Here is a 23,977-nt window from a genome sequence, read left to right on the forward strand (position 1 = left end):
AGACCATTCCCTGATCCAAGCCATCTCAAAGCCCACTCACTCTAAAGGTGCTACACTTGACTGGATCATTTCTAAAAAAAAAAAAATATGATTGAATCTATCTCGATCTCCCCGTGTGACTGGTCAGACCATCACATTACTACCTTCCAAATTCCGTCCGCTAGAAAGAAAAGTTATTTGCAGCAACTCAAGCCTAAACACTGGATAAGAGACACGAAAAACCGCAACTGGAACAACCTAGCATCCCACTGTGAGAATGTTCTCACTCCACCGAATAACATGTCAGACTGCTCACTACAACTCCACGATGACCAAAGTCTTTGACCAAGTAGCCCCACCAAAACTCAAAAGAATACCAGACAAAAACCCTTGGTTCAACTGAGCCCTGAATGAAGAGAGACGTAAACTAAGATTAACTGAATGGAAATGGAGACAACTCTCCCCCTCCTACTTAAACTACTTAGGAAATCTAGAAACTCCTACAACAAAAGTATGCTACAATCAAAAATAAACTTTTTCAGATCAGAACTAGACAATGTCGAAAATAGACGGAAGGAACTCTTTGAATTGCTAAAACAACAATCTAACAAATTGGACCACAGCCGCTCTCTTGACTTCAAACTCACAGCTTAGTAGTGAAGCATTTTCATCATTCTTCACAGAAAAAACCAACTCCCTCCAAATCTAGTTAATGACGGCAGCAACTAACTCAGCTACCCTAAAGAACACACAAGTTGAAAATCCTAAAATACTTGATCTAACCTTTGCCTAAAAATAACTCTTATTGGTCTACCTTCAAACTTTACGATCTCAATGACATCACTAAAACCTTAGCTACTACCAAACCCAATAACCACTTCACCAACCCTGTCCCCTCAAACTGCTTACCCCACATCTACCATATCCTCCCCCCCCTCTCTGGACCAAAATCATCAATTCCTCGCTAGTGCATGGTCTCATCCTGGATTGCCTAAATACTGGTCAAGTCATTCCTATCTTAAAAAAACCGACAGCAAACCCCTCCGACTCTAATAACTTCCAACCTATTACTAACTTTCTCATGTTAGCCTAGGTCCTAGAAAAATATGTTCAGCGACAACTGAACCAGCACATCACGGATTTTAAACTACTGAACGACTGTTTCAGACCCGGGCATAGCACAGAAACAGCGATTCTGTATATAGTAGATGCCCTCCTCACTCTTGACTGTCATGAAACCTGTCTCCCAGTCCTGCTCGACCTCGCCTCAGCCTTCGATATGGTCAATCACAACAAAATTCTAACAAGACTGGAAAACAGGATGGTGTTTTAACTGGCACAGTCCTTCAATGATTCAAATCCTTTCTAGAAAACAAAACACAATCATTCATGGTGAATAAAAATCTTTCTGCCACTTCACCCAACCTACAAGGAGTACCAAAAGGCTCAACCCTATCCCCAGCACTATTCAACCTTTATGTCGAACCGCTAACCAAATTACTACTGCACGCGAATATCTTCTACCACATGTACGCGGACGACACTCAACTTTACATCAAGATCACTTCCATTGAAGAGATAAAGATAATGAATTAAGCTCTCGAAAAGACGGTCCACTGGCTAACGGCCAACTTTCTCAAGCTAAACTCGCTAAAACTGAATTTCTTTTAATCTCCCCCCTCACTGGAGATAAAGGAATGGACCAAGATGATCACTGTTTTAAATTGCATGCCGACTCTGGTGGGCTACACCAAATCGCTTAGAATTACACAAGATAAAAACCTTAACATGCAAACACACATCCACCTGTTGGCAAAAGATGCCCACTTTCACCTCTGCTATCTCAGAAAAATGAAACCATTCATCGAGAACTCTGACTTCAAAACTGCAGTTCAGGCTTTAGTCATCTCAAGGTTGGAGTATGGATGTACTGCCCACACGGGGTTTCCCAAAATCTAAACAGCCCCTTTAAAAGCCTGTCTCAAACCAGCACAAGACTCCTAACAGGATCTAGGAAATTTGGCCACATATAGCCACACCTGAAGACGCTAAACTGGCTACCCTACGAAGCTAGACTCCACCTAAATATGGCCTGCATCACTCCTAAAGCTCTTCACCAAAATACCCCCAGTACCTATCCCAGAAACTTGATTTTTACAGTAAGAAAAAACTTCTGACAGATCTTTCTCCGGAGTGGCACCAAGATTATGGAACTCACTACTTCCGTCCATCAGAAAAATCGCTTCTACACCATTATTCAAAAGGGGAGCAAAATCATTCCTGATGAGCAAATTCCTCCCTTAAATCCGCACTTGCCTCACCGTATGGGGCTCGACTAGCACACCAGCTATTTCACTGACTGAAAAGGCGCTGTATCAGTCTACTACTTCAAACTTGTTTCGACACTCCCCTTAATGACACTTTCGCCCTTACTCGAGTCGTACTCAAACTTGTTCCTACTGCTTCAAACATGTCATCTCTATTACAATTTCTGCTACCTGCAGAAACTTGTTAAAATTGTTTTGATACTTTCTCTGCTTTGTTTTTGTAAAGCGCTCTGATACCCTAATCTGGGTCTTGTTCGCGCTATAGAAAACTCTAAAAAAAAAAAAATAAAAAAAAAAAAAGAAACCTGTACACTTTCAGTGACCTGGCCAAGGAGGGCATGAACGAGCTGAAATTGGATCATGAATACAAACATGTTATGAACAGGGGCCCCCAAAATAAATTTTGACCAGGTTCCCAGAAATCCTTAAGATACCCCTGATGGCTAGGTTAGGCTATCCAGGAAGCAAAGGTTGTTTTTTGATTTGCAGTATATTTGTGTGAGAAGAATGATAGTTTGGATTGGTTGTGATACAAACTGAAATATTTTTAAGATTAGGATGTATCTTTTATGGTTCCCCTTCAAATTCAGTTGAGTGAGTCACTGCCACTTAGACTTTCTGTAGGGCCTCTTTGACTTGCACTAGAAAGAATGGTCCCATTGACTAACTTTAATTTTTATCCAGGGTCTTTTTGTATTCATTCTTGGTTTAGAAGTTACGTTCTATATTCTTTTAAATCTTTTACATTTTAAAGTGTTGATGCTTAGCATCGTCTCACACATCCCACAGTGCAAGTCTTAAGCTCGGTCTGCGCTACTGAATGGTGAGGCAAGGTAACTTCAATGAAGATTTTTTGCTACCTAGGTGGAATTTTTTTGACAATTATCCTTCGCTTCTTAACCCCTTCACTTCGGCGGCTATTCCGCCGCAGTGCTAAGGGGGCGGGGCGGCGGCCGCATGCTGGTGACGGAACCGCTCCGTCACCAGCCTCGGTTGAGCTGTGCTCATGACTTAGCAGTTCCGTCATGGCCCGCACCGCTCAATGGAACATCCAGCGCAGGCGCGGAATTCGCGCCGCGCAGGCGTGCAATTCGTGCCGCGCAGGCGTGGAATTCGCGCCGCTCCGTCATCAGCACAGCGCACCCGCACCTGATGACGGAGCGGTTCCGTCATCAGCATCCAAGATGTTAAATCGCTATTACTGAAGCTGTAATTGAGGAGGTGCATGCTCTGGGAGTACCTGCTGCTAAATCCCATTGCCGTGAGGGGAACGGCTGTTGTGTCCATAGCGCCAGCATCCTGACCACCGCGAGGGCAAGGGACTACCCCCCCCAGGTGCCCCGGCGGGCGGGTGACGTCAGCGAACTAATTACTCTGCTGTAGAGCAGAGTTAAACAGAGAAGCATGTATAGACTTACCTCCGGAAGCCGCCCCCTTTGTGCTTGTTTTTTCAGGAGTACCAGTTCCCACTCACAGGAAACCCGAGAGATATCAGGACCTACTACACAAGGTCATCTTCTGGTTAGCTAAAAATAGACCCCTGCCACCCAATATGGACGGTGGTATCCTGAGTGTTAGAAGGGTGGGCTGGTTGGGGTCACTACCTAAAGACATTCCCGGGGACCTAATTCTTGTTAAATTTAGGAATAGGAACATCGTCCCCTACCTACGATCCTCCCAGCCCCACGAAGGTGACGGCCCCATCTCCATTTGGGATTTGCATGATTTTTATCCGAGTACCCCACATATCCCCCTACCAAGATCAACAGCAGTATACAATTATTTGCTAGGAAGGGGCGGTATTAGCTCTCCTGCCCCCCATAGATTTGACTTATTCTACAAATACTGCAATGTCTGAGAAGCTTTTATAAAGGGACAAGTTTACGTTTTAACCCAGTCAGTAATGCGGTTTTTATGTATCATGCTTTTAAATAAGGAAAAGGCTCCTATAGGTTGGGCATATGTCTCTTCTAACTTGTATATATCATTGTATGTATTTTTCCATGCTCTTATGTTTATATTGTTTTTTATTTGTATGCTTTTATGATTTTAAATCAAAATCGAATAAAGCTAAGTGACTGACTGGCTATTACTGAGGAGTAACTCACAGCAGCAATGTAGGTGCTACAAAAATTACCATCGGGGGCTTTTAATGGGGTGGGTTGCTCCAGGTCGCACACTCGGTAAAAGTTAAAACTTCACACTAGTCTTTCACAGGAAGATACCTAGATGTAATTTGTGTTGTTAATTGATCTGCTTCATTATGCTATCAAGTGCCCCCAACACCTAAGAAACCAAGTTGGGTGAAAATCACCATACGTGGGAGACAAATGTTCAGAAGCCAGAGGGACCAATGCATGTAAAAAAGTGGAGTGCAAGTGACTGAAACTTTTAATATATTCTTTAGCTGCAATTCCACAATATCATTCTTCCTTAGCCATATGAAGACTGGCATATGTGAATATATTCTAAACAGGATATATCTTGAGGTCCTTAGCCTGCTAAAGCATAGGATTTCAAAATGCATTGCAGGTATAACTGTTAACCAGTTTTAGTCAATTTGTTTGTCGGCCTAAGCTACTACAGCTTCTGATCCTGATGTTGTATTGATACTGAGGTCACATTTTGTACTTTGAGAGTACATTACTTGGAAATCTCTGACGATGAAATACTTACCTCTGTGAGAGACCACTCCTGCCGCACTTATCAACATCGCACATGTTTTCTTTTCATAAGTAACTACTTTGAAAAGAAAAACATTTACTTTGAACAAAGCCCTGCATGTTTTTCAGAAAACCAGGCTATCCACGGTGTCCGAATTTAAATCTCCCATAAATGACAATAGGTTTCCAGTTCATGAGCATACATTAGACCTAGCAGTGGTCTCTTCTTTTGTGTAAGCGAACACTTGAGAATGAATAGTATGCAAGGAACTTGCTCCTATTAAAACAAAATCTAATATTAGGTTGAAGCGTACGAATTATTTCATGTGGGGGGTTCTTTAGTAATTCATATTATGTAGGATTTTAATACGATTTTAAAATCTTCTACAAACATCGTCATGATACATTGGTTGAATTTCACTGACATGTCTATTTATAGTCAAATGGTGCCCATGTGACAGCATTAGTGTTCATCTACCAGGTTAACACGAATACGAGAGAAATCCGAAAGTACATTTCTGTTCTTATGCCCTACTCTTTAAGTAAATGTAACATTGCTAGGGCAGACAGCCCATTTTGTGTCTTTCTGTCACTAGTTATGTTATGTTATGTTATTTATACTTTTGTATAGCGCAACGGTTGCTCAAGAAGAGTGTCCCGGCGCTTTGGGTAAAGAGAACTAATTCACAATAACATAACACATTAAAAACAACAGAAAGCACATAAGACAGACGAGGGGACTGCTAACAGGACTATTGAGAGAACAACCAGGTCTTAAGACCTCTCCTGAACTCAAGCAGACTTGAAGCCCCCCTAAGAGGGAGCGGGAGCGAATTCCACATCTGTGGAGCCAGCAGGCTGAAGGAGCGGCCTCCCAGGCGCGCTCTCTTAACACGAGGAACAGCCGCCAAGAGCAAGGATTCGGATCTCAGAGAACGAGCAGGATGATAAAAAGCCAGTCTCTTTTGAAGATACCTTGCTCCCACCGCATGGAGAGCCTTGTATGCCAGAGTCAAAGCCTTGAAGGCGATCCGTTTGCGGATGGGTAGCCAATGCAGGGTTGATAACAGGCCCGAGGCACTGGCACGTCTGTTAAGACCGAAAATGGCCCTGGCAGCTGCGTTCTGCGCAACTTGAAGACGCTGCAACAGGTACTCTGGTAGGCCCAGGTAAAGAATGTTGGCATAATCCAACCTGGAACCTATCAGGGCCTGTACAGTCAGCTGCCTGTGCTCCACCGACAGAAAAGGCAGAAACCTCCGCAACATCTTCAATAGGCCGAAGCAGGTGCCGGTCACTCCAAGGATCTGGGCTTTCATCGTCAGCCCCTTGTCCATCTTAACCCCCAAGTTTCTAACCATAGGGGAAGAACCGGACGGAGGGAACATATCGATGGGCCACCAGGCCTGCCAGCTCGGCTCCGTATCGCATCCGAAGAAGAGTACCTCAGATTTATCGGAATTGCACTTGAGGCTGTTCAGTTGGAACCATGTGAACACCGCCCCAAGGCAATTCCGGATACTCTCCCCGTCAAAGTCGGCCCCTCTCTCACAAGAAAAGAGGAGCTGGGTGTCGTCGGCATACGACACGATCCGGGCGCCAAACGACTCCACCACCGCCGCCAAGGGGGTCATAAAGATGTTAAAAAGGGTAGGGCTCAATATAGAGCCCTGAGGGACCCCAACTCCCAAAGGCGGCATGGCGGCGGTGTCAGGCGGCGTCCAGATCGTTTGCCGGCGGCCGGCTAGGAAGGATGAGAACCAGCTGAGCACCGTCCCCCTAAGGCCAATCTCATAGAGTCTAGCGAGAAGGCCATCATGGGGGACGGTGTCGAAAGCCGCCGACAAGTCCAACAACACCAGCATGACTTTGCCCCCGGTATCCAACACCCCCTTGATAGTTTCAGAAACCTCAAGGAGCGCGGTCTCGGTGCTGCGATTTGAACGGAAGCCCGACTGGGAGTCATGTAAGATCTCATGGGTCTCCAAAAAATTGGAGAGCACCGACTGAACATGTTTCTCCAAGATCTTAAGGAGGGCCGGCAACAAGGAGATCGGCCTATAGTTGGCAGGAACCTTCGGGTCGAGACCCGGTTTCTTAAGCAGCGGGATGACCATTGCCTGCTTCCAGACAGGCGGGACCACCCCCTGCCTCAACGAGCGATTCAGAAGAGGGTTCGCCAGTGGATTTATCACTTCCGCCAGCTTACCCAGAAGCTTGGCTGGGCAGGGGTCAAGTGGAGACCCAGATTTCAAGTTGCCCATAAGCGCTAGGGAAGCTGCGGCTGGTAAAGCTGGAAACTCAGCTAATGTGACGCCCTGCGCGGCCGGATGGAACAAACTGGCCTCAGGTATCACCGGCGAAACAGGTACCCCAGATGGAAAAGAGTCCTGTATGAGTTTTATCTTGCTGGTGAAAAAACTCGCAATGTCTGCCGCCCAAGAGTCTGAAGGCACCTCTTCCGATGACGTGGTCCGAGGAGATATAAATTCTAGTCACCCACGACTATCCACTTAACAAAGGGTGTTCAAACATTTACAGTAAGGTGCCCTGAGGAAAAGTGCCACTTTGTGGCAAGGAGGATCATTCAAAATTGGCGTCATATTTAACTATTTAAAAACAGTTTAATCATGTGGGGGAACCACTAGCTTAAAGAAGTGAAACAAAAAAATACCTATCAGGTCAAAACAGTTTATACCATTGCTTAACCAAACTAATTAAACAAAAAAATTAGTATGATTGAATCAAGAAGATTTTGTCTTGAAACTAGTTGGCTTAGAGAGTGTTTCAAAATGTGTCCTAAATATTGCGAATGTCCATAAATCTATTTTGCCAGTAAATGAGGTTTGCTTAAAAGTAAATGCAGATTGTCCAGTCTTTAATTAATTTCTAGATGTAAATCTTAGGTCCATAGCATCTAAAACTTGTCTCACCCTGTACTTGGGATGGATCTGTGAAACTGCTATTTTAATCTATAACCGTTTTAATTCTATTTGCGTGTGTTTTCTCTGACCTGACATCCTTCCATGTATGTTTTTTTCTTTTGTTTCGTGGACCTGCTTGGTTCTATCACTGTATCGAGTTTCTACGCTGCTGGTGTCCTGGATTCCACCATGCATCGAAACCATTATAGGAGATGGAGACAAATGCATGCCGGGAGGTGTACTTTATATTACAAGGACCCTTCTGCCACTTGATGTGTTTGCATGTATATTTATGATGGCTCTGGAGGACTTCCTCATTCCTTCCCCTTCAAACATTCATGGCAGATATCTTAGGGAGTAAAAATTCGAACTTTGTTTTTTCACCTCAGGGGTTTTTGACACATGACCTGCCTAGCCATGGTTTTAGTGATGTGTGCATCACTGTCTATCGTGAAAAGTCAGTATCTCTGGCAAGGGTGGTCATTTTATGAAAGGTGGTTGGGACACATATGCTCCATGAATGGCTATTTGTAGTTTCAGCCTCCCAACCTGTAGCCAAAGAACATTTACTGTCTCCTTCACCATGAGCAACATTGCTTTGTTAGCCCCATTCTCTACTCTTCAGGCTTGTGAAACTCAGTTGTTCTTGTCTGTAGAGGCTGCTTCTTTGGTGGCCAACGCAGTACCAACAATTAAGCATCTACATCTATTGATGTGTGGATTGTCTCTGATCTTTAAGCAGCAATTCTATGTTGAAAAGAAGGAACATTACATAAGTGTTTAATTAGGTTGTGACCTTATAGACAAAGGTGTCGTTGACTATTAAGCAATAATTAATTGCTGTGTGGAATTTTAAAATGGTAACCACCCATTTAAGTATTTTTTCAGAGCCAGCTTGCTCTATATGTTTAATTTCAGGCTCCGGTGTATGTCAGGAGCCTGCGACTCATTCTTTAGGCGTCATCCCAAGATAGCAGTATTTATTCTACTTGGGAGTAATGCTGCTTTGATTTTAAGCTGAACCCTATCACTCTGTAAGAAACTGAACCATATAGATGCTCCGGCCTTCATAAATCTATTCACCATGACATTACAGTCCATATTGGAGTTAGTGTTGGATGCACTCCGTTTGGAAGACCAGAAACTCTATAGAATAAATATAGTTTTCTATACCATTTGTTGAGCGAGATGTGCCCATAACATGAGATAAAGATCACCCCCCAATGGCCCACCATAAAAGTACATTGTGTGCTCCTGAAGAAGGTGGATTGTCGTTTCATGTTACCCACCGAAACGTGCATTGACTGTCTTGTTTGAAAGATCCCAGTCCACAACACCAGAACAGCAGAAACTTTCCTTTTTGTAATTTTGAGTGTATGTCATATGAAGCTGGGATTGAAATGAGTGGTGGACATGAGAGGATGTGCCTATTTTATGTATGAGTGAGAGAGTGGATTGTGATATGGGGGTGGGGAAAGGTTACTCTTGTTGATACAATAGACATGACACTGTGTCGTTTTTTTTATTGAAACACAGGTTAAATGTATGCAATTATTGCATACGTGTAACCTGTGTTTCAATAAAAAAAAATCTCAACCCACCTTTAAAACAGAGGTCGGCTCACTGTCGTCAGTGAAAGACGGACCATCCGCCTCAAACAGATGATCTTCCTTTTACTAATGCTCTATTCCCAGTGCAGATCAGGTTGTGCCTTTTCTTCAAAAAATACATTGGTTGTAATAGGCCTGAGTCTGTCCAGTACCCTTCCTGTGACATAGATGGGTGCACCAAGTGTGCAGTTATACCAGGCAGTCTGCTGCTAGTGTTGACATCCGATAAAACAGTGAATGCGGTGGGCTGTGTTTTGTGAATTTGTTAGGTCAGTAAGAGCCCAGTCTGCTGATTTGTGAAACCCAGAACCATGTGGTGACCTTCCAGTGACGCGTCGAGTGTGTGTATCTGCAGCACATGTGTAATGCGTGCATGGTAGAAGGACTGTGTTATGGGAGTCTGAGCACTGAGGGTAATGGGATTCGTTTTGGGTGACCCTGGTTTATGAAGGGCTAGCTTGGGAACTTCCCTAAGGTCCTTGTTAGCCTAACACAGCAGGTTCATGCCTCCTGAGTGCTGCCATGTGGATATGGTGGAGGTTAGGGGTGGGTATGCGGTTTGTGTTTCAATGCGGGGATCTTGTAGGCAGTGCCTGCTCTTATTACTGCTCAGGAAGATGATGGAAGCCTGGTGCAGAGAACCCGCTCGTCACTCTGCCCATGTGTTGGATACTTGTGCCTGGAGCCGGCTCCATCGCTACCTGCTGTGAGCGCCATCCCAAAGCTTGTGTCTGAGAATACGCCCCAAAATGACTTTTGAAAGACAATCCGCCAAAACCGTTTCTAAATCCTTAGACAGAAGAAAATTCGCATCCCATGTCTGGAAGATTTTCATAAATGTGGGATCCAAACCACCCCACTTTTTTCCAGTTCCAAATTATTTTTGATTGAAAAAGGGAGTCCCCGCAGAGCACTCGGAGGCCTGCTGAGTGATCAGCACTGACACCTGTTTGCATCTGGTCTCCCAGACATGTAGGTTCATCACCAGGCGCCTGCGCGTGCTGCTGTGAGAGTTGTGTGCTTGCTACAGCCTAGAAGAGTGCCTGCCTGCTGAGAGTGCGAAGGTGTGTGCCTGGCCGTGCTGGGGGAGAGACTGTCCAGAAGGATAAGCCCCGCATGGTAACGGAATGAGGAATAGCCAGAGAGGGTGCCCTGTCCCTGATTAAACACTGGATCGGAGGTGCTGAGAAGCTGCATTAGCACTGAATGGTGTAGCTCCTAGAATCACAAACCTTACTGCAGCCCCTAACTGTTCTTTGTAGTACTAATTAACGCTGTATTATTAAAGTACTTTCTTTTACTCAAAAGGCTAGCACTGAGCTGCACAATTCTTTATTGCACCTGTGGGTTGATTGAGTTCGGAGCTCGGACCACACACCACCTTTGAGAAGCCTGCGACTCCTGCGACTCCTGCCTCACTCTTCAGAGAGGTCTGCGCAGAAATGTAAATGTATGTGTCTTGTAAAGCGCACTGCTGCCCTGAGGCGTCCTCGCGCTGTAGACCGCTGGGGAACCCGTCCTGGCTATCCCTGTGAGATGGTCCCTACTGGGTATCTCCAAGGTGAAACCAGGCATCCCCGGCGAATGTGGGAGGCCGTTGTAGAGATGAGGCAAGCTTAATGCCCAGAGTTGCCGAGTGTGTTCCCTGGTTAGAGTAGGCACCGAGGCGAGAATTATCGAGTCCGTTTGACCCTGGTCCACGACCCTGCCGAGTCGGGAATTGAATCCTGGTCCCGGGCCGTTCTCTGTTTCCGGGTCTGCCGCCTCTAACCAGTGAGCCACACCTCTCCACTAAAAGGTTTGTACTTGGTCCAGTTTGCAGAGCTATTGTAGGGCAGGCACCCCCGGACAGGGACTGACCAGGGAGTACTGTCCCAGTCTGTGACGAGCACCTGCCGCGGACTGGGGCAGTGCGCCCTATATCTATATGGTCCTGGGTCTCCATTCAGGCAATGCACTCATACAACCTCCTGTATTGTGCATGGTTTAAATGAACTTACCTCTGTAGGTTTTTAATCGAATGGAACATGAGGTGCATTTATTAGGAGCCTGCCTTTCAATAATGCTGTTAAAATATTTTAGTGGGGAGCGAAACAGTAGCCAAGACATTATACAATTCACGTTTTGTGAAATAGTTTCTGTAATAAACATTCTTTCTCGGTAAGATTCGACCTTGTGTTTTATAGTCTTATGCTGCCAAAGCCCCTTTGGTGTTCTGCCATGGGGACCTCATCTCAGAAAGTGCAGCTTAATAGGAGCCAAGTCTTCCAGCCAGGCCCTGGGCAGCGGTTCATCGACCGCTGGAACCAGGAGGAGATGAGCTCTGTGCATGTTTGTGGTTCATGTAAGGATGCAGTGAGGCCAGTGAGTTATCCCACAAGGGGCATTATGTTTAACCATAGGTGACCTGCGTAGGTGTTGGTAACCGCACTTACTATCCCAACCCACCAATGGCCGCTGATAACAAAATGCTGGTGGGAAACGACCTCCAGTTGGCGGCAGGGATCACAGAACTGTGCTGCCCCAGAGGCAAGTTCAATCTAGTTTTGTCAGAGGCAACATGGACCTGCCCACGAGAAATATGTACTTCCCGGACCTCCATGCGAAACAATTAAAAATATTTAAGTTGATGGTCTTCGATTTGTAACCATCGCCTCTTTCCCCTGGTGGGCTGTGCTCTCAAGACCAAAAGCCTCTGGACCACATGGGTTTTATGCATTAGTAACGTCATGAGACTGAAGGACTGGAAGGGTCCTAAGAGACCGTAAACTGAGGTCGTCATTGCACGTGACGTGAAACGGAGGCTTTATAGCATACAGGTCATAGAAAATACTAATACCTATGTGTGTAGCAAACTCAGCAACTAAAGAAGCTTGGCAAAAATACATTTCAAATAAGCAATGGTATAGCCAATAGGTCTAGGTTTAATGTACCAAATAACAAATGCACACATGGCGTTAATTCATAAAATCCATATGAACGTGAGAAACAAAAACTAGACTACGGTGAAAGTCCTGTTGTCTTCAGTACACTCCGTTTATTGTTTCTATGTTGAATGTAGGTTGAACGGCAAAAGAGCAGCCTTCATTTCAGTCCTTTGCTTCGGATTATGGCTAAAAGAGGCCCACATGAAAGCTCCCTTACCACACAAACATATTCAGTTTTTTTGTGATATTGCATTAACTCCATCTTCTTTTGTGTACAGCAAATGATTATATTGTTTTACTGCTCGTTATATATTTGAATATTTTCATATGGATAATTGTATGTATGTATTGTATTCCATTTGTGGGCTGTTTTTCCCTCTTTAATTTATTTTAACGAGGCTACTTGTTATGTAATTATCTGCAATTCCATATTTTGTCAGAATATTGTTTTGCAACAATGTCACTTTAATGTTCGTTCTGAATGCATTGATTCTTCCATTTTTTGGCACAGGGAGTGACTTACTGTGGGGAGAGTTCTGCCAGCAGCCTGACCATGGCCAACGTCCCCTGGCATGAAGAAGTGGTGCATTTTGTCCAAGAGTTGGCCGATTTTCTACCAGACTACGAGATTGCTTGTGAACACGAGCACTCAAATTGTCTCCTGTTAGCGCACAAGAAGGTAAGCCGTTCACTGAGATGGCCTTGACCAAAGTTTGTGAAGATGGAACCAGCCAGTTGAAATCTTTACTGGATTTTGCATTCACTGGAATGTTTTTCTTTTTAAGTTGTTTACCCATCACAAATTGAATCATGAAATAGCCAGTTGTTTTAAAAGGAATATTAAGCTTCTAAATATTTTGGAAGTGGAGCCAACGCAGAACTTGCTGAAGCCATTGATTCAAGTATTGTTTTTCATTTCATTTGAAATTAGTAATAATTATTTCCTACAATTCCTAACACCATCCTTTCCTCGAAGAAAACATTCCCAAGTTGGCTAGGCTGGATTGTAGTAGGAAGCCTGGTTTATGTTTGCAAATTAATAACCTTATTTTATTGTGAGGTTCAACATAATAAACCTTTAGGGACAAGCTGTCCAGTCCACATCCTTATTGTCTATTTGTTTTAAGTTTAAGTATGTATATCTTTATCTTTTTTTATACAGTGGTCGCCAATGTGTAGTCTACTGAAAAGGTTCATTTACCGATAACTTTTGACTCAATAGACTGATTTGTACCAAAAGTGGCAGTAGTTTGGCATAGTAGTCTAAGGCCCGGCATGCCAATTTCCGAGAAAGATCCATACAGAATAAAAAATAAATAAAAAAAGAGGGGTCAAATGTTGCATTTTCCCATTTTAGCTTCCATTAGAAATGTTGCTCATGCCTACCTCCTAAAGCCAAAGCACTGAAAGGTTTTTTACACAAAGTATTGTTTTTGTTGGCTTGGTGTAAATCTGTTTAGTAATTCTGGAGATATACAGATTTAAATAAAGTTACCAAGTGGGCTTCTAAAAGGTAAACTTTTTTTTATCTCTATGCCATTTAAAACCACAAATCCTGTCACACATTTTTTCAGTTGATTTTTTATTTTTTTTGTCGTCCTCTTCAAAAATGTGTGTGTGAGTGCCCCGTGGCCGGCCTGTGTAGATCGAAGTAGTGGGGCTGCGCAGCATCCCTCCTGGAGCCATATATGGCCCTGAGGACTGCCACCCTCCCACAGCCAACTCCAACAAAGTCACTGTACCCCCCACCCCTGGAACATAGCTGTTTGCTTTAACTTGGCGGGAACTGTGACTGCCCCAGCTCCTTCCGTGCAGCAGCAGTGCTGGCTCCCGTAAGAGGAGGGGAGCCAGCTGGGACTGCAGGGGCTTTGAGGTTCTCCCTGTGGTCCCGAAGGTCATAAGGTAGCAGAAAGAAGCAAAATGATGGTCAGATACAAGAAGATAGAGGCAGAATAAAGGTCATAAACTAGCAGAAAGAGGCAGAATCAAGGAAAGCAAAGAGCAGAAAGAGGCAAGCTGAAGGTGAGAAACTTGCAGAAAGAGGCAAAATAAAGGTAAGAAACCAGCAGAAAAAGACTAAGTTCAGCAATGAGAAGAAAGATGCAGAATAAAGGTCAGAAACGAGCAGAGAGATGCCGAATAAATGTCGATAAGAGGCCGAATAAAGTTCCAGAGCAAGTAGAAAGAGGCAAAATAATGGGCAGAAAGTAGAGGTCAGTAAAAAGCAGCAAGAGGCAAAATAGAGGTAAGAAATGAGCAAGACTCTGAATAAAGGCGAGGAGCAAGCAGAAAGAGGCAAAATAACGGGTAGGAGTTAGCAGGGAAGCAGCAGAAAATGAGCAGAAGAGGCACAAAACTGAAGGCAGCGAACGCTAGCGGACAGCAGGCAATCTGGTGAGTGTCTGAAAAGTTTCAGCGCTCCGTCCATCATCTCCTTGTGTTTGCTTTGTTCACCCTAAGTTGGCAGGGCATGCCCAGATGTAGGTCCCTCGCTCACTTTGCCACTGGATTCAAGCTAGCCTGGCTGATGAGGTGTTACCCCAAAACCAGTCCCAGGATGCTTGTTTCCGGTACAGGGAAGACCTGGCTTGGCAGTTCGGGCTGGACTGTTCCCATGAGTCACAGGGTAAAGACTGATTTGTATATAGCTGGTTCTGAACTGATGTGGCGAAGTGAGCTGAAGAATGATGATGGATTCTACCCAGATCTGTGACTAGGGGTGAGTGTCTAAAAAGTTGCTCCGTCCATCATCTCCTTGTGTTAAGCTGGACAGGAGGACCATCCCTGGGGGAGCATGCATGAAGACCTGCTCCCATGTGCCCCATACTATTTTTTAACCACACACCCACTGACCGACCCACTCATACCCTCACGCACCAACTCAGAGACTGACATCTACTGACAGAAACTCACATTCATGCACCCACTCACAGATACATTCAACCACTCATTCACTCACTGACCCACTGAGACACTCACCCTCATGAATCCACTCAAGCCCACTGAGACACTCGCATAACCACACACCGACCTACACAGACAATAACGCACCCACTCACTCATCTAACCACTCCCAGACATTCAAAGACATTCCTGCACCCTCTCACAGACCCAGTCAGAGACTTATGCACCGATTCACAGACCCACTAACACTCATGGACACACTCAGACATCCAGTCGTCACAGACCCACTCAGAGACTCATGCACTCACTCATAGACCCACTCAGACACATGTACTCATTCATGCACTCATGCACCCAATCTCACCCACTTAGATGCACTGACCCTCTCAGAGATACTAAGACCCGCTCGCAGACAGACTGAGACACACTCGCTATCAAAGGTTAGTAGTTACATTTAGGGAATACATTTATTTTTAAAAACCTTAGAAATTCACTTAAAAAACCAAAGTTTACAGGGAATCCTTAGAAATCCATTGAAAAAAGAACAAATGTTACAGGGACTTTCTAGTTATGCTCAGATTTCACTTGTACAGAACCAGTGAAATTCAGCAGTTATAGTTAGCTGACCCAACTTTAATTTACACCCCGCAATGTACTGCTTATAACCGCACATATTACATCACTCTTGACATGGTCAGTGACTTCACTGGTGACTTCTCAAATGACATCACTGATTACATCCCTTATGACATTCACAGAAACACTCACACCCCTATTCAACCTCTCATGCACCCACCCATGCAACCACTCACATACCCATTCACAGACCCATATAAATATTCACACAGCCACTCTCCTCCAAAGAGCCACTCACCCACCCACCCACCCACTCACACATACAGCTACTCATACAACCAGTCACTTACCCATACAGCCACTCACACAGCCACACACTCAACACTACAGCTACCCACAGACCCATCTATTCACTAGGGGTGGGCGGTGTAACTCCGCTCAGCCAGCGCAGTTCAAAGTTTTGCAGCGTGAATATTTTCTGCATTCACATGCTATGCATTATTCCGCCATCTAGTGGTTGGGTCTGGAATTGTTGTATTTCTCTTTTTTTTTCTTTTCTTTTGGTGGCCATTGACGTACCACTATTTGGTGTCCTTGTGTGATGTTGTCATGCTTCCTGTGGAAGCTTCCACCTTTGATCGCCATCTTCAGATTCTTTTTCCCCGCCATTGGGTATGGCTCGATACGGAAGGAGCTCCAAACTTTGGAGAGAAGAATTGACAAAAATCAGGAAAAGATCTACGAAAATCTGCAGTACGGCGATTCAAGTTACTGGACTTCAAATCAAGGTGCAGAGAGGGGAAAGAATTTCATCGATGACTGGAAAACCGTGCACGTGCAGGGGGCTCCTTGTACGTGGTGATAGACAAAACCCGGTTCAATTTTTGCCAGATTTGCCATCACAGGTTCGCCCTGAAAGAAGGACCTCTTACCGGTAGATTACTGAAGTGAAGATTGCACCGCATGTTCGGTGTTCACCCCGAAAACCCTGAGGGTAAGGGAGAGGCAGAGAAGAGCCAACTATAACATACAGGGACAGAGCACAGCACAATCTCTGAGACTTGGCCTTCTCCAGCGAGGAGCAGGACAATGTCGCCGAAGGTCCAGAAGGCGACAAAGAGATGGATATCCCAATTTGTTGAGGTTGAAAAGAAAACTTCGGAGAGGTAAGAGAACCATCACCCTCGAAGAAACTAGAGTCACAAAAAACAGCCTCAAGGGCCTCACGTCAAAGCACTCGATGTCCACAGCTGCATCCTGAGAAAAAGATACCATAAGATCCTTTGACAAGGATTCCGTAACGGCAAATACCCTCATAGTCCAAGACGTCAAGAGACGGTCAAGGTAAGGGCGCATCGATGTAGAAACAAGGTCGAAATCCGAAAAGCATAGCCCGCCGCCAGCGTCAAGCATCAAGGCAAAAAGAAAAGCGGTCTAGATGCTGACACAAATGAGTGGTAGATAGAGAAGAAGAGGAAAAGGCTTGAAGTTGAAATGCTGAGTATATTACAACAAAAGAACGATTAAAACGAAAGCTTGAAACAGTTCAGGATACCGCTCAAGATACCGCCAAACACCTTGATGGAAATCGAGAAAAGCGTTGAGGATTTGCTGCCTCTTTATGTTATGTTAAAAAGTTTTATACCGCGCACATTCACCGAAACGGTTTCTTGGCGCTCATAACAGATGCGGAGGGCAAGGGCAGAGGTTTACTCAAATGCTAACTTAAAGAGAAACATCTTCAGTGTCCTACGAAAACACTCATAGGAGGGGCAGTGGCGGAAGGAGGAAGGAAGGGAGTTCCAAAATTTAGGGGCTAGAAAAGAGAAGCGGAGACCGCCATGTTTCTTGCGATGGATTTGAGGGGTGAGCAAGAGGTTATCGGCGGAAGAACGTAGGTTTCGCGTGGGTATATACCGCTTCAAGCTGGAGGAAATAAACACAGGCGCGAGATTGAAGAGGGCTTTGAATATTGTGCAGCCAAGTTTGAAAGTGCAACGTTTGGCCAACTTTTGACCCCTGAACTTCTGAAGAAAAAGGAAGAGGAGGTTTTCTTTAAGAAAAAGAACAAACTTACTTAGGATCAGAAACATCTGAGGTTCAAGAGCTACAAAGGCAAGACCTCAACATAGCCTCCCCAGAGGAGGCTATGAACACCTATCCTTCGAGGCCTCATTCACCAGACAATATTGGTATGTACAACCGAGTCATTAAAAAGGCGGCAGACACCTATGGAGTACAACTCGAGGAAGCAAAACCTCAGTCATGTTTTTTGCTGGAAAAACGAATCTCTACACAATCAAGGAACCAAATCCTTCCTATGCTGCCAAGTATTCTAGACCAGGGAAAGGAGGCATTTAAGGAGCCTGCCACATGTAATGCAGCCACGCCTAGAGGGGAGAAAAAATAAAAACACTCATCCAAAGATCCTCATTACATCAAGGGGTCGGTGACTGCTGACTCCATCATAACAGCCACGGCCAGGAAAAGGGCTAATGTACCAAGCACAGCTGGGCCACCACCAGATAAAGAAAGCAAAAGAATGGACATTATGGGCAGAAAGGTCGGGAGTAAAGCGGCAAACCAATGGTGCATCGCCAATTCTAATGCTTTGCTCAACCAACATGCATGCCAGCACTGGGAGGAGGTAGGTGAGCTACAAAAGCACCTACCAGAACAATACCGAAAGAGAGCGAGCAAGCCACTTAGTAGAGGAGTGAAACAATATAGCAAAATCGTGCTTAAATTCAGCCCTAGATGCCGCAGAAACATTAGGCAGGCAAATGATGATCGGCATATATAATAGAAGACATGCATGGCTACGAATATCAGGATTCAAGCAAGAGGTGCAGAACAACATACTGAATGCACTTTTCAATGGGGAACAGCCCTTTGGAAGCGTGGTGGACAGCACACTAAACCCATTAAAAAAGGACAATGAGACCGCAAGAATTATAGGGGCTCTACTATTCAATCGTGGCATGCGTAGAGGAACCACCCCCTCCAGGAGGTCAGCGGGTAGGGGGAACCATCACCCCACAGCCTTGCATCAAACATATCAACATGCTTACCAAGGAGGAAGCGAAAAACAACAACAGGACAGCAACAAGTTTGGCAATACCAGCGAGGAGGACCGTCCTTTTGAGGGTGCCACTGTGGAAGAGGCCCTCCGCAAGGGAGGAGACCCACACCATCCAAATGACTGCATTTCAAACACAGTACACACTCCAGAAAGATCACAGAGTGTGCCCGCAACATCACGGCATCACTTAAGACAAATGAATCTTCAACATAATACAGTACTTTTATTGCATAGAACTACTCAAACCACTTCCAAACAGAGGCCCAATGAGGAAGGTACATTCCAAAGGGAAAACTACTCCGCTACTCCAAGAAGTGCAAGTACTTAGGGCGAAGAAAGCTATAGAGCTAGTGCCACACAAGGAAATAAACAAGGGACATTACTCCACATACTTTCTAATTCCAAAAATAGACAGAATGCTGCATCCCATCTGGGACCTCAGGTTCCACAACAATTTTATAAAAACTCAAAGGTTCAATATGACAACCCTGCAGGAGGTGATACCACAGTTACAAGAAGGAGACTGCATGGCTACAATAGACACAGGACGTCTGTTTGTAATCAACATGAACAACAAGCACAACAACTCCTAAGGTTTGTGGTCAACAAAACACACTACCAATTCAAGGTGCTAGCATTCGGTTTCAAGTCGGCACCACAGGTATTCACAAAGAGCCTGACAGCAGTGGCCGTTTACCTAAGAAGGCAGGGAATCCATGTCTACTTGTACTTAGAGGACTGGCTAGTAACGGCAAACTCGTACAGAGCCTGCAAATAACATAGACATCAGGTAATAGATACACTAGTCAAGCTCGGTTTCTCCATACACTGGGAGAAGTCTTCCCCAGAGCCAGAACAGGAAAAGGTGTTTTTAGGAGTGAAAATGAGTGCAGTTTTGGAGCAGGTGTTCCAGAGAGAAAAACAAACAGCCCTACAGCATGAAACTTAGCTATACCGGAAGGGGCAAGGTCTGACTGTGAGGAAGTTGCTAGGGATGATGGCCTCATGTATTCACTTAATCCCCAACATTAGCCTACACATGAGACAATTACAGGAATGGCTTCAACAACAATAGTCGCAAGCAACAGTGAGTTGGGAAGATCTAGTGGTTGTCACACAAAGGATACAGGTGGAAGTAGCATTGTGGAACAAGACAAACATATGACAATGGAGACCTTTAACACAACCAACTCCAACAGTGACTATAACAATAGATGCCTCCCAGTTGGGATGGGGAGCTCCTTTGAAGAACCTCAAAGTAAGGGGACTGTGGACAGAGCAGGATGCGAAACACATCAACATCCTGGAATTAAAAACAGTGTTCCTAGCCTTAACATCCTTTCATAAAGAACTCTATGGGAAGACCATTCTGATACAGACAACACAACCACCATGTTTTACATAAACAAACAATGGTGAACAGAATCAGTAGCACTTTCAACTCTAGCGCAGCAACTGTGGACATGGGCCATCCCACGGGAGATAAACATGATAGCATTACATCTCCCGGGGAAGGACAGTGTAGAAGCAGACAGACTGAGCAAGTAAGCTTCTTCATCCCACAAGTGGGAACTGAAGCAATCAGAACTCAAGTATATCCTTCACAAATTGGGGACTACAGAAGTCGACCTTCGCAACACCCCACAATGCAAAATGCCAACACTTCGCATCCAGGCAACCTTGCCAACAGTCCCTAGGGAATGTGCTATGGATAGACAGGTCAGGGATATTTGCTTACTCTCCCCCTTTTTCCCCCCGACACCACTACTCCACAGGGTGATCAACAAATGCAAGACAAGCCACATGATTCTCATTGCCCCACTACAGGTGAGACATACCTGGTTCTCAGAGATAATATCTCAAGGATCAATTCAAAAATTGTCAAAGAGACCAGACTTATTAAAAGTATAAAAGTGAAGGATGCTCTTCCCAGAACCGGAGCGCTTGAGCCTTGTAGCATGGCTCCTGAGGACTTAGAGTTTGGACACCTAAAGCTACTGGAAAACACTAATGAATGAATGAATTAATATAAAATTTATAAAGCGCTAACTTAGCCCACGGGCGTCAAGGCACTAACTACAGAGCAACATGCAGACTTGTAGGCACACTCATACAGACTTCGAAGATAACAACCACTATGGCAGTCCAACAGGAGTCAAGAAAGACGACCACTAGGAAATGTTATACAGCAAAATGGAAAAGATGCTCTCTATGGTGCTTCAAAGAAGGACTTTTCCAAAAGAACACAAAAGATGGACAGTGCTAAAATACTTAACACATCTACTGCACAGTAATCTAACCTACCCATCGCTACATGTTCACTTAGCAGCAATTATAGCATACACAGGGGGTCACATAGGCAAAAGCTACACTCTACAAGTGGTCAAAAGGTTCCTAGAAAGAGCCAAAAAAACTGTGTCACCATAGAATCTAAATATGGTACTCGCTCAGCTAACGAAAGCACAATTTGAGTCCCTACACAAGTCCAAGCCACAAATGCTCACACTAAGGACAACCTTTTTATTGGCAATAACTTCACTACATAGAGTTAGTGAGATGCAGGCACTAACATTACAGGAACCCTACTTCCAAATACATAATGACAATCATGAGAACAAATCCGCACTTCATGCTAAGAGTGCTCTCACAATTCCACATAAAGCAATCCATACAGATACCAAGTTTCTTCCAAAATCCAAAGATGCGGGCAGAAAAACCATTGGACACTCTAGACACTAGAAGAGCAGTGATGCATTACATTGAAAAAAATGAAAGAAATAGAAAGACAATACAACTCTTTGTATCCGTTGCAAACCGTTTCCTTTGGAAACCAGTAGCCATGAACAAAATCGCATGATGGATGTTAAATGTCGTATACTTGTAAAGCGCACAGCTGCCCCAGCAAAGGGGTGTCCTGGCGCTGTATACCGCTGGGGAACCCATCCTGGCTTTCCCTGTCAGATGGTCCCTCCTGGGCATCTCCAAGGTGAAGACCAGCACCTGATGGGGCCGTTAGTAGAGATTAAGCAAGCTATTGCCCAGAGTTGCTGAGTGGGACCCATGGTTGGAGTAGGCACCGAGGCGAGAATTATCGAGCCTGCTGACCATGGCCCAAGACCCTGCCGCGTCGGGAATCGAACCCTGGTCCCGGGTCGACCTCTGCTTCCGGGTCTGCCGCCTCTAACCAGTGAGCCACACCACTCTACTGATGCCATCACTGATACAATTGTGCAGCAAGCAGGCAGGAGAAGCATTACAAAGGGCTCCTCTGGCTCATTCAGCAAGAGAGAAAGGGGCAACGATCGCCTTCGTAGCCAACAGACCACTTCAAGACATTGCCATGGCGGCTACATGGCCTTTAGTGCACATGTTCACTAAGCACTACTGCGTGGACATCCAAATGAATAAGGAAGTACAAGTAGGACATAGGCTCTTACAACATCTATTCACAAACCAACGCTCATCTTTGACCCAGCCACCATAGAACTAAGAAACCACTACAAAATCTATGCACAGCATATGAATCTAGAAAAGATTCACGCTGCAAAACGTATAGTTTCTTAACTGTCGGTATAGTTTTTTAGCTTGAAGAATTTTCTGGATTCACTAGCGAATCCACCCTCCTCCACCAAAGAAGATGAGAGAGATGAATCAGACGAAAAAATAAAAGAATCTGAAAATGGCGACCAAATGGTCGTACATTGACGCCCACCAACAGAAAAAAAGAGAAATACAACCGTTCCGGACCCAGCCACCTGACTGCGGATTAATGAACATCATGTGAATCCAGAAAATTCTTCAAGCTGCAAAACTACTCCAACATGTAAGAAACTATATGTTTTGTCACTCTGCGTTACCTCTAGGCCAGTGAGGGGTGCGGTCTCTCAAGGCCTGTAATGGAGCGGAATGGAGCTGCTGTCTCCAAGCGCCCTCTGTGGACTTCGGCGGAGGCAGGTCACATGTCAGATGACATCATACTCCGCCGTCGAGGTATCATTGAGCTGTGGTCACCCTTGGCCTTGCCTGCCCCACCCAACTCCAGGGTTAAGGTAATCCCGCTCCACTTGGGAACCAGAATTCCAGACATCCTGGCTGAATTCCGGCCCTATCTCTGTCACTCAAACCTCCCGCTGCCACCCGCCGGTTGAGGGCAGACCAATGGGGGGATGACAATAAAAGGACACACCAGCGGAAAGCACTGGGTGACTTGTACAGGCCCATTGACCGGGCTGTGTGGAAATCGGCGGCCATCATGAAACTTTTACCACCACTGGAAACACTGGCTGGATCCTGGGTCTGTGACGGCGGGCTCTGCAGACCCATGGGATTGTACCTGGATAGAACGAACCGCGGGAAGCTTCACTGGGAATAAACATTTTCTGCTGTACGCTACAGCTCTTCTTGGAGAAACCAATACCAAATGTTTAATGATGAATGGGTTTCAGGACTACTGTAGTTAAATCAACCTGCAATTGTATCATATGGAGGTAAGGCTGTATATTATCGTTGCTTTATAATGTTGAAATATCCTAGTTAATGTAGTTTTAAGACATTTCAGCTGAAGAGTACTTATTAATGAAGATGCAAGGCAACGCCCAAAAAGTGAACACATCTATAAAAGTGTTGGAGAATGTGCTGACGTGATGCATAGGCACTTTATCTTGTCAGACATGTGAATGATGCACACTTGCTGTCATAGCATCCAAAGCAGTGTGCTTTGCTGTCTCTCTGAATATCAATCGGTCCTTTATCTGAACAAAACAATGACAAAGCCAATAGCTGTAACTTTTATTAAGTTAAAATCGTTTATAGTTCAGTAATTTTAGAGTCACCTATTTGCAGAGGGGGCTAAATGAAGTTATAAAAAGGCAGACAATGACTGACAAAATGCAAGTAAAGTGGAATAGTGCCGCTGCTGTGCTTGTATGACAGATCGGAATGGTAGAAGTAGGCGAGTGGAGCAACTAGGGGTGGGTGGAATTTGC

General features: G+C 44.9%; 1 protein-coding gene across 3 annotated transcripts in view; it reads left to right on the forward strand.

The window, feature by feature from the left end:
- Window positions 1–23,977, forward strand: part of LOC147729693 (S-adenosyl-L-methionine-dependent tRNA 4-demethylwyosine synthase TYW1-like) — a 683,091-nt gene that overhangs the window by 600,431 nt on the left and 58,683 nt on the right. For all 3 annotated transcript variants that reach the window (XR_015308342.1, XM_086954579.1, XM_086954580.1), the window contains one exon: window positions 12,942–13,109. Coding sequence is in view for 2 of the 3 variants with exons in the window: in XM_086954579.1 (XP_086810705.1) it covers window positions 12,942–13,109 (168 nt within the window). In the remaining variant the exon portion in view is untranslated. The remainder of the gene's footprint in view (window positions 1–12,941; window positions 13,110–23,977) is intronic.

This window comes from Lissotriton vulgaris, chromosome 2_1 (genome assembly GCF_964263255.1).
Source record: "Lissotriton vulgaris chromosome 2_1, aLisVul1.2, whole genome shotgun sequence".
Taxonomy (NCBI): Eukaryota; Metazoa; Chordata; class Amphibia; order Caudata; family Salamandridae; genus Lissotriton; species Lissotriton vulgaris.